Below are 12,321 nucleotides of genomic sequence, written 5' to 3' on the forward strand. Positions count from 1 at the left end.
ATGGTCCCGGTTGATCTTTAGTAGCACTTTATGTAGGAGTGGAATTGGAAGGAAAGCATTACAGTAAAGAGTCAGAAAGCAGCCTGGACTGTGGCCCTACAGGGAGCAGAATTGGTGACATTTTCTGTTGGACTTGTTTGCAAATAGACCTGTTTGGGGAGTCCACCACTTCTGAAGAATACATATGGGTGATCTGGTGACATCCAATAAAAGAACAAAGAACACTTGTGGTGACTTGAAAATGACCTACTTAGGCAGTCTGCTGGCTTGTTCTGCAGCCCTGGAAGGTAACAGGCCTTGAGAGTGACTGAATGGGCAATGCAAAATTTCCACTGGTGAACTGCTTCCTGACAAAGGAGGGATGAGAAAGCTCTTCCCTGCCTGTTGAGGTAAAACATTGCTGCAATACTTTCTATAAGAACAATCAAGTTTCTCCCCCTGATATGAAGTAGGAAAGCCTGAGAGGCAAGACAAATCGCCCTGGGCTCTCTGAAATTGATATGAAGAGTGAGCTCCATTGAGGACCAAAATGACCAGGTGAGCTCCCCACCCCAGATCTGATGCGTCTGAGATTAGTGTCAATGATGGTTGAGGATGGAGGAAAGGAATGCCCACACAAACATTGAGAGGATCCAACCACCAATTCAGCGATATAGGAACCCGTGAAGGTACCGGGAGCATAGTGTACAGATGAAGATGGCTCAGCAAGTACACTGAGGCCAGACGTTTCTGGAGGGATCTAAGGTGAAGCCCTGCATGTTGTACTACCTATGTGAATGAGGTCATGTGCCCTAAGAGCCTCATACAGTTTTGGGCCACTGTGATTGGATGAAAACTGAGGTCTGTCACAAGAGATCGAATAGAGGAATTTTCATTCTGGGAGGAAAGTTCTAGCCTGAGTAGAGTCCAACAGAGCCCCTATAAACTCTATCCTCCGTACCAGGCAAAGGGTAGACTTGTCTGCATTGATCAGTAGGCTTAGGCCTTGAAGGTTAACTGAACAAGTCAAATGATGGATAAAACCTGAGCTTTGGACCAGCCCTTGAGTAGCCAGTCATCCAGGTCAGGGTAGACTTGCACTCCTAGTCTTCTCAGGAACACTGCCAACTTGGTCATAAATTTTGTGAAAACCTGGGGAGCTGCAGACAGGCTGAGCGGAAGCACTGTGAATTGGTAATATGAGTGCTTCACTACAAATTTGAGGAACTTTCTATGCCATCAGTAGATCAACACATGAAAGTAGATGTCTCTTAAATTGAGGGTGGTGTAACAGTCTCCAGGATCCAAACAGGGAAAAACAGATGCCAGGATGACCATCCTAAACTTTATCTTTTTGAGATAGCTGTGGAGCTGAGGCAGATCTAAGATAGGTCTGAGACCCCCCTTTGCTTTTGGGATTAGCAAATAATGGGAGCAGAAACTCTTCCCTCTTAAATTCTGTGGGACCGCCTCTATGGTTCTCACCTGAAGGAGAGACTGAACTTCCTGGACCAGAAGTTCTTTGTGAAAGGGGTAGAAATAAACTGGAGGCTGTATCCCACTTTACAGTGCTCAACACCCAATGGTCCATGGTGATATGGAACCAAGCACTGAAGAAATGGGACTGTGTTCGCAAACAAAGAAAAAGCAGAGTCTGGCATCCTCAAACCATGTCTTTAATGACACTAAACTATTTACAATAAAATACAAAAAAGACAGTCCACTGAGAGTACTTGCAAAAGTAAGAGCAGCAGTTCCAGGGATCATCAGAGGCAGTAAGAAGGAACTTACGGAACTCAGGGTCGGCTGGGCCCTTTATACCAGTGCCAGCAGTGCGTGGCAGCAGAGGGTGCTCAAGCAGCCCTGACAGATAACCACTGAGGGAAAAAATTCTGCTGATTGTGTGCAGGGTGAATGCACATTGAGAGTGGAATACACATGTGCAATCACTCGATGAACTTTTAAATGTAAAGAGAAATTTTAACTTGCCTTTTTTTTGCATGTTCTGTTCTTATTCTCCAACCAATCATCCATCTGTTCCTCAATCTCTTCAATAGAAGCTCCATGATCATATGATGGTATATATGCACTGGATTCTGAAGCAGTATATATAGGGAATTCAGACTTTGGTTTCTTGACTTTAGGTTTCTTCTCCTCTACAAAAAATAAAGAGAAATTATCTATTACTTGTGTTGCCCAGAAGCATGATTTAGAGGTGTTCTTAGCCACTCCATGGATAATTTTGAGATGAGATTTTTCAATTAAAAAAGGTCTTCAATTTCTTTATTAGGAAGGAGGAAGACAAATGTTTGTCATAACTAAAACTGCACTGCATAATGTTTTATTTTTCTACAAAGTTACAAGTAAATACACACGGGGCTAGATCCTCAGACCCACATCAAGCTGCAGCTGGAAAGTTGCCCTAAATGGGTAGATGAAATTTCCCCCAGTGGTGTAAAGTCAGAGTAGTCAGCACTATGCCATCCAATACCTTTGCTTTGTGTAGAGGCCATGTCAAGGCAGGACCAGATGGCCTCAGGAATAGATGAGGCAGAAAGGTGGCTCAAAAGTGACTTTTGTTATCCCCCTTTCTCAAATGTGCTGAACAAAATGTATCTTTCTGAGCTGATGTCTAGCACCCCCTTCCCCTGGATTCTTCTTATTTACAAATATCTTTATTTTAACAGTTGGCACTTTAGGCAGATGTAGATCTCAGGCTTGATTTTCAGAGCACCTTCAGATTCAACTGGACTTCAACTGGGATTATGTGCTCAGTATCTCTGAAAAACAGATCGGTAAACCATCTCAAAAACAGACCCTTACAAATTTGAATTTCAGAACCTCTGTTGTATAAACTCCCCAAAACAGGAGAGAAACTAACCAGCATATACTGCCAGGGTTTGCTCAAACTAAGTAAGTTGAGTTCCCAACTGAGAAAATGGACAGCTGGCTAGTCCTGGGAGGCCTAAGTCTACTCATCAGGTGACCATTGAACAAGAGTTATAAATCACCTGTTTGATATCAGGATTTACATCAAGGAACTATATATGGTCACAGGAATATCCTTTATCACAAGAATTATCCGCAGATATGCTACTGGATCAATGAAAAATCACTTTTAAGTCTACAAATAAAATTGCACTTTGGAATTGTATTGTATCTTTCTTCTGGTATCCTTGTAACAAGTTAGGCTGCTGTGAAAATCACATGAAAATTAAAATGAAGAAACCAGAAAATTCAAATGTTAAAACATTTATGTATTTTACAGCTCTGTAAGTAAAAATCATGGCTACACATGATTACATAAATAATAGAAACAAACTTTTTACAAACATCTACTTTATGGAGGATTTAATAATTATATTTTACACTTAAACATGAAGCGAGGTGATAAAAGGTTTAGAATACAGTGAGAAGTGCTAATAGGAACCATGCACAGGTGTCAATAGAATAAGCTAAAATTCTGCACAGACATTTCCCTGGTAGAATAATATTTACTTATCAAGAAATTACCTTTTCACACTTTGTATCTTCTCTAGCAATGCACCACATTAATGAGACCTCCATGCTGTATTCTCTCCTATTTGCAAGTTATATGGAATTCCACCCTGCACTGGTTCTAGTACAATCCCTCAGAGAATATTGCACAATTTCAGCAGTAAAGCAGATAGACATGAGGGTAAATTAGCAATTAGGTCACGAAAAACAGGCAGCATAAAACAGCTATTGTTAATCTGCATGAGAAGCATTTACTCAATTAGGTAGATGGAAATGTTATTATGAACTCAGTATTCCACTGATGGTCTTTAAAATTAAGAAAGAAGGGGGCAACTGAAATGCACATTTGGGGGTTTTCAATCTTTATATACTAATTCTGAAGTACAAAATGCAGGACACCACAATAAATTTAACTACTTAAAAAAATTTTTGTTTTGGATGTTACCATTGGAGAATTCTTACTACACAACATATTCTGACTTCAGTAACACTCTGTAATGTCACACGACTATACTCTTGAATGTTGTAAACCTTCAACACATTCATTTATTTTTAAAATGTATGATGGACAACACATTGTTAGCCAATAACAGCACTGTTCAGTATCACTGGCCCAATTAAGGAGATAGTGTCAAATTCCACCACAAACTCTACTAATCACAGTTTGATAACTAATATTCTTGCCTCTCCCTTCACTCCCATTACACTAGAGAAAAATGTTGAAAAAAGTTTATTCACCATTTTAAAGCAATGTAAATGTAAGATCACGAACCACTACAATTTTAATGGTTTCATACTTAAATTTGCACTTCTATCACCATAAACTAATCCTTTTAAACAAGATGTTAATTAATATGCTCTCGATCATCATTCAGACAAGACAATCTGACTATACATTCTAATATCATGAAGTGCCTGATAACACTGATTGTAGTGTTCACATTTTCATACTACAGTTTGCTAGCTGAAGTTAAAAGGTGGCCAATTCTGTAGCTGGGCCCTCTAACTGCTGAAAAGCAGAATGATCTTTGCACTCCAGGCTTTTGGGAGAAGGTACCAAATTCTGCTGAGTCATCTCTGCTAATTTTATAAGACCTGGACAAATGGGACTGTACTATAACTTTTCAAATAGGCTTTCCCTATGTGTACTCTATGCCCCACAGTAGTTACTAGTTTTTAATATACATGCCAAAATAAAAAAAAAATGCACAGAGGAGCATTACACTCAATTCAAACAAACACACTTTTTAGCTTCTTCTAAAAAAAAGTTTTAAAAAGTTTGGTTATGATCAAAAAAGGAATTAGAAAAGGGAAAATCATCCACAGTATCACTATTAAAATATGTATGCTAATTATTTTTTGCTTTTCCCTTACATTTAAAGAGCAGTGGTATCTAGTAACCAAAGGTCCCAATTTCAACAGTGCCACAACTCTGCGCCCGAAGTTTGCCTCTACATTTTTATAGGTGCAAATAACTGTGGGTTTTTTTATAGCATGCAAAAGTCAACCCGATATGCACATAAGCACTATAAAATGTACCTGCAATTATATGCAGACACAAAAATACACACAGGCTCACAACCGGAGGCCACTTCTGAAAACAACATACCTCCAAAGTCTTTTGAGTTTCTTTGCCTTTACTGTTAAATAACATTTCTTTCAATGTACATTTTATTAGATATAATCTTTTTTTAGTAAACCTATCAAAATTATATCAAACAACTATTTTCGGTACAACTTCAAGACTATTTGCCCAATTACTGGAATTCAGGAGTTACCGGTGCAATGTATAAAACAAATATTTGATTCTGACTAATCACAGTTATGTTTATACATGGACATAACTGTATCCAATTTAAATGAGAGCACGAGTTATTAAGTGAAATCATTCAAAAGTCGTATCACAGAAGTCTCTTTCATTAGACAGACAACAAAAACTTACAAAACAAATTTCAGAACACTGAAAGCATATTTTTCCATTCATCTTCTACAATAGGTATGTAATAACAAAGTACATTGATTGTGTATTAAGACAGTAATAAAAACTCACTCTGAAGTGTTTCAAGTTCAGCTCTAGCCAGGGCATCTTCTTTCGCCTTCATTTTTGTTTCTTTATATTCTACATATAATTGTCTGGCATCCTTTAAGAAAATGTTGCAATGACATTAGCATCATGTATATAAACAGTTTGTTGCAATGACAATGTTTTTAATTATTTTGCTTTACCGTAATTCTTTAAAAAAGCAACTGAAATATATTCATTCATTCCACCTGAGAGACAGCAATTTCAAGTTACAGGAATGACTTGCCTCGAACATAGAATTTCTGTGTTGAGTAAGTCCATATTTAATAATGTTGAGATTAAAGTTTACTATACACATACAACTTAAAAAGAAAACAAAGAAAAAAAACCCATCTTCAGATGGGTATTTCAATGGCCCTGTACCTGAGAAGTCAATGCATCCCTAATTAGCTCTTTAAGAGGCCATGCACCCATTTTGCTCACCACAACAATCTGAAAGTTCAAGTAGCAAAAAACTCATCAGCACACAAACACAGATTTGAAAATAAAATCTGTAATTAAAGTTAGCGTTTCTTTTTCTATAGCAGGACTGTGGAAACCTTGATGTAAAAAGTCATTTATGACAACAGGAAATGTGAGATCCAATATCAAAAACCTTATAAAAAAAAAAAAAAACCTACCCTACTTCAATAATACTTTAAAACTTGTGAAAAAGGCATCATCAATGGTTAAACATAAATATCAAATATTAAACATATTTTCACTAGCCTCACTACTAGAAACCAGTTTATCAGATTTACACTAGAAACTCCTAGCACTTGTCATAAATCTTACTTTTACAAGATAGCTGTGGCCAGAAATATTCTCAAGAATAATCTTCAAACAGATTTAAATGAATTCATGGTAAAAAAGGTTCTCTGTTTGAGCTTCTAGATTTCTGGATTGAGATAAGTGGGGAGAGTTTTCCTGCAATGATGGCCAGTTAATAGAATTAAAGTTGCACTCCTATTTATGCACTAAGTAAATTTGCATTCAACCAGTAACAATAACTAAAATACGGAAGTGTTGAAATAGAAGTTGTTGCAGCTGCATTTATTATCTTTAGACATGCACAAAATTCCTTCCATCACATCAAAATTAGTAACATTAAGTAAACTTAATTCTACCCAAGTTATTGCCTTAAATAACGATCGTACCTTTCTTATCAACATATTAGTACCAAAATAAACCAATTATTTCTTCCTTTACACATTAGCAACCAGTTTCTATTTGTTAACCTTCTCACTGTTCGATTTTGGCTGTTTTTGTATCAGGAAACATGTTTTAAAATAATTTTTTAAGTTTATTTTCATTGTGACTGCATAGACTTAAGCAGAAATCAGTTGTTTCATTAGCAATAAAATAAAGATACTTTTAATAACGTATTTATTAAAAACTACATTAAGCAGTCATTTTCTTTTCACATCCTATGTTGTTTAGCTGTTGGCAGCTATACAAAAAAAATGTTGTCCACCACACAGATGCTACATGCAATCAATTATTATTATATGCATTGTGTTAGCACCTAGAGGCCCCAACCTATCAATCAACCTTACACACTGTACACACACATATAATGAAAAGATGGTCCGTGCTCCAATGAGTTTACAATCTTGGGTCATGATTCCGAAAAAAAAAACAAAAAAAAAACCCAAAATACAAAAATCTTATGCTTGTGCTTAACAACTTTATGCACTGAGAGTAATTCCCATTAAAGACAATGGGACTACTCACAGGGCTGGATTCTCATCTGCACTGTAGTTTAGACACTTATGTTTTGGAGCGATCCGGTCCTGCTGCACGTGAGAGCTGCTGCGAACTGAGAAGGAATCCCATCTCTGCCAACTTTATGCCAGAAAAGCTATCCCCTGTGCAGCAGATATGCTCCACTTGATATTTCTGAACAGTTTTCTATCCACTTCGCATTACTTGAACCGTGTGCCAGAGAATGTGGTCTGAAGTGCACAATTTAAGCACACTCTTAAATCTTCATAGGATAAGGGCCTGTACATGTGTGTGTATGCATGTGATACGAGGTGGCTATCATTTACAACACACATTTTGAACAAGCAATTCCACTGCAGGCTCTTTTAAAGGAACTTCCTATTTTCTATTTCTATTTTCTAAACCAAATCATTGGAAAATTAGGATTTCTACAGTTATCTCTTCAGTTAAAACTGAAATTTGGAATCCTTGCTTACACACAAGAAGTCTTTCCTGTATTAAGGTGGTTATTTGTATCTTTAACCAGAATAATCACCAAGATGTAACTGTTAATCTTCCTCTGTTATGCATTTTGCAGTAATTCAGATTGCACTGAATACATAGGACTTTGACATACAGATATCCCAAGGATTCTTTTGTTTAAAGCTATTTTTAAGAGGATACATTCATCCAGCATTTATGATTTAACCCATTTGACACTGAAAACCAATATTTGATGCTAAATTCTGGTGCAAAATCCATTATTGCTTGTGGGACCCCCAGACAGCAGACACTAGGGGGTAACTGTCAATCTCTCTGGTGTGTCAATCATGGAACAATTGGAACAGTGGCTCAGATGAAAATGAGAGACAAGAGCAGAAAAACAAAGAAAACTAGTCAGAAGCAGATAAAGCAACAGCAATACTAAATTTGACATATCTATATGAAATGGGCAATCAGTGCAGTTAAAGCATTGCTCGGGTTAAGAGATCAAAGAAGTACTGGGGACTGTATGTGTATGTGTATTTTATTAAATAACATTTATTTTTGTATGATCAGAGTATCAGACTTAATGTGAAAAAGAACACTGTGGTAGCATATCATATAAAAAAGAAAATGCAGAGATCTATGCAAAAAGACAGAAATTAGAAAAATAACACATTTAAAGTATTTATAGAGCTAATTCTGCTCTCAAAATGTGAGTATTTGATTCTACAGGTTCAATAGGAGCTAAAAAGATGGCAGAATTTGGCTATATAAGTTATGAACTGTATAGATACTTGGCTCAAAAAAGTTACAATGAAATTGAAAATGAAACTGGAAAAAAGGTAGATTGATAGAAAAATTTAGAAACAGGGAGACTCATAAGGAATTTTTTTTTAAGGATAAAAGATTATAACAGATAATTTACTTAAACCAGTAACTTTTTCTATAATTTGGTAATTATTTCAGATACTTATGTTTGAAATATGAGCTCTCTCTCTCACCAATATATTTTTGCTTCTGCCCAATCCCACAGTCCACTTATTGCCATATTCCTTTAATTATAATTGAAATGGCACTTCCATTATAAACCCTCATGTTCAGGCTCTTAGTTTTCCAAGATGTTTTGAGGTTCAATTTTATCATAATTTGATCAGTTTCAGGCAAAACTGATGGGGATTATTCTATGAAATTTTGAAAATATAAATATGAAAAAAATCAATTTGCCCACTGCCCAATTTGCATTAAGTAAGACTTCTACACACATTTTTGACCGGACACTTTCTTTTGCATTCCAATAATTCAAAATATATGCTACATCTATATTTCATACTTAGTATGTACTTGGTCCTCAGAAAAAATTAAAGAGCAGCCCAACCAACAAAATTTAGATCTGGATTAAAGCCCAAATTTCCAAAGAAACACAAGCAGTCTGGAAATGTTCTGCCTAAAGGGAACAGTTTGTGTACACCTTAATAAGATCAAGTGTTTTCCCCGTTTGAAGGAATTTGCTTGAGAAATAGAAGCTTTTGAAAAGAATACCAAGATAGTAATACATTACACTTTCTTTAACTATGTATCAAAAGCCATGAAGTGTAAGCACCCAGCTGTGCTGTGTGTGTTTGTACTCATGTATAAACACATGTAGTTTTACAGATATACATAGCTACTTTGATTTGTCTGATCTTTGAAACAAGTGTATTAAAGAAAAGTTATTAGACCATGAATCTGGCAGTTTTACGTTTTAAAAATCCAAGAAACTTCATGGCAAAAATATTTTAATGCAACGTAACGGTCAACGTTTTATCACACCGAAGCACAGACATATGAAGTTAAGGTTTTCATAGCTCTGCCACACTATAGTATCGCCAGCTGGCACTAAATTTACAGATCACATGAATTGAACATTCTTTACAAAATGTGCTCTGTGCTTTGGTGCCAGGTACTATAAAAGCTATTGACAGTAAAGGGCAACAAAATCAATCCTCACTTAAGATTTTTTTTTTTTTTAAATAAAGGGAAACTACCATTTTGTTTATGGTGGAGTTTTTCTGATGCTGCGACTGATATACGCAATCGGGGACTTCAATCAGTTGCTTTGGCCACTCTTTGCTATTCTGGTCCTCTTCACCTAGCTCTCGTTGATCTCCCCTCATTTTCCTCACAAAGAGAATGGACCATAGAAAACAACACAGGGGCTGAAAAAGAGAGACTTGCTTCATGGAATCAAGTCTGCTCCCAGGCACATTCCATGATAAAATCAGACTCTCGCTTGTTCTGGCTCCATATAAGTGGGTAAAGCCCTTTCTTTAAATTTAAAGGATGAATGGTCTGAAAATACTGGCAAGTCCAGCACTCCCCCACTCCCACAGACTGGCAAGCCAACTGCATATATGTCATTAAACCATTAAACTGTGTTTTCTGTATATCAATATTGTTGTTAACCAAATACACAAATTGTAAAGGAAGTGTAATATTTATGTATAATACCTAAAATGGTCATCTCCATATTTTTGGATGGGATAGAGTTTGTTTTTTTAACTGTAATATTCTTATGTAGTTTGTATGAGAGTTATAGAAATCACAGAAACAATCAAGTGTATAGTAATTATTTTTCTGTGTGAGAGAATATGAAGAAAGGGGCAAGTTAGAGCTACTTGAAAAACAACCATTTTTGAACAATTAATAATACCAACCTCACGTGGCAAAAAATGCTCTTTCATTGCATTAAATAATCCTGACATCAGTGTGTTGTCAAGGTAACATACGGGATGTCAAAAATTTAGAGCACTGTTTCTCAGCCTGGGGTACCCCCACAGGTCTTCCAGGGGGTACATCAATTTACCTAGATATCTGTCTAGTTTTACAACAGGCTACATAAAAAGCACTAATGAAGTCAATACAAATTAAAATTTCATACAGACAATGACTTGTTTATACTGCTCTATGTACTGTACACTGAAATGTAAGTTCAATATTTATATTCCAATTGATTTATTTTAAAATTATATGGTAAAAATGAGAAAGTAAGCAATTTTTCAGTAGTAGTGTGCTGTGACATTTTTGTGTTTTTATGTCTGATTTTGTAAGCAAGTAGTTTTTAAGTGAGGTGAAACTCAGGATATGCAAGACAAATCAGACCCCTGAAAGGGATAGAGTAGTCTGTAAAGATTGAGAGCCATTGATTTAGAGTTATTATTTCAGTACATGATCAAAAAGGAGAAAGTGAGTTAAGGCAGGCCAAGTCAACACTACAAACATACACTGGTATAACTACATCGCTCAGGTGTGAAAAATCCATACCCCAAAAAACAGTTGTACGGACCTAACCCCTGGTGTAGACAGCGCTACGTCGATAGGGATGGCTACACCCATCAACATTGCTACTGCCTCTCACAGATGTGGATTAACTAAACCAATGGGAGTTCTCCCATCGGCATAATAGCATCTTCACTAAAGCATTACAGAAGATAAAATGAATGTTTCAACCTTCAGATTACACTAAACTGAAGACAAGTATCTTCTTCTGAAGGTCTCTTCCCTCCTGTAACTTTTATACCACCCCAATTTCCTTCTGCTCCCTCCCCAAAGTACAAGCCACTTATCTCCTCTAGTGGATACCAGAAGATGCCACTCAGAACAGCCCAAATGGTTCTTGCTCACCTTCCACAGTTGCTGGTTTACCCCCAACAATTCTCTTGCTTGCCAGCGTCGGAGCCACTTAGGCTTTGTCTACACTACTTTTGTCAGTAAAACTTCTGTCAATTAGGAGTGTATAAAAACACAGCCAACTGACACAAGTTTCACTGACAAAAGAACTGGGGTGGACAGTGCTATGTCAGCGGGCTACCGCTGCTTATTGGGGTGATTTAATTACGCTGTGAGGAGAGCTCTCTCCCATCTGCGGAGTGGCTACACAGGAGACCTTGCAATGGCACAGCTTCGGCGGTACAGCTGTGCCGCTGTAAGGTCTGTAGTGTAGACACAGCTTTACTCTTTGTCTTGACCTCCAGCTGCAACCCAATATCCCACTGCCAGTTCCCCTAAAACAGGGGTTACAAGGTTATTATGGGGGGGTTGCGAGCTGTCAGCCCCCATGCATGCTGGGGCTGCAACTGTCAGACCTGTGCATGGCTGTCAGCCAGAGCCCTTCAGAGTTGGGTGGCTGGAGAGCAGCGGTTGCCGGCCGGGTGCGCTGAAGGCAGTGCCACCCCCCGCAGCAGCGCAGAAGTAAGGGAGGCATGGCATGGGGGGAGTGGCATGGTACAGGATGGGGGTCACCACTTTTTGGGGGGGTGTCACAGCCTGAAATATTTTCAAAGGGAGTCCCAGGAAAAAAAGTTTGAGAACCCCTGCCCTAAAAGGAAGAAATTGGTTCCAGGCAGGCCCAGATTAACTAGTGTACACTTAGTACACTTGCAGAGGGCCCCCCAAAACCAAACCTGGGCAGCATTGAGAACCCATGTGCCACGTCATAACACCACTCACTCAAATTTGGCCTGGCTGCTGCCCTCCTGTCCTGAAAGAGGGTGGGGCTGAGGAGCTAGGGGCAAGTTGTTGGTAGGCTATGAGCTTCATGGGAAGTGTAGGGGGGA

General features: G+C 37.8%; 1 protein-coding gene across 1 annotated transcript in view; it reads right to left on the reverse strand.

Moving 5' to 3' along the window:
• DNAJC1 (DnaJ heat shock protein family (Hsp40) member C1) overlaps positions 1–12,321 on the reverse strand; it is a 196,157-nt gene that overhangs the window by 89,698 nt on the left and 94,138 nt on the right. The window contains exons 7-8 of the mRNA XM_067562355.1: positions 5,528–5,618; positions 1,969–2,135 (exon numbers count right to left, since the gene is read on the reverse strand). Coding sequence (XP_067418456.1) covers positions 1,969–2,135; positions 5,528–5,618 — 258 coding nt within the window. The remainder of the gene's footprint in view (positions 1–1,968; positions 2,136–5,527; positions 5,619–12,321) is intronic.

Source organism: Emydura macquarii, unplaced genomic scaffold (assembly GCF_026122565.2).
Source record: "Emydura macquarii macquarii isolate MOO-44397 ecotype Brisbane River unplaced genomic scaffold, CSIRO-AGI_Emac_v2 contig_2422, whole genome shotgun sequence".
NCBI classification, from domain to species: Eukaryota; Metazoa; Chordata; order Testudines; family Chelidae; genus Emydura; species Emydura macquarii.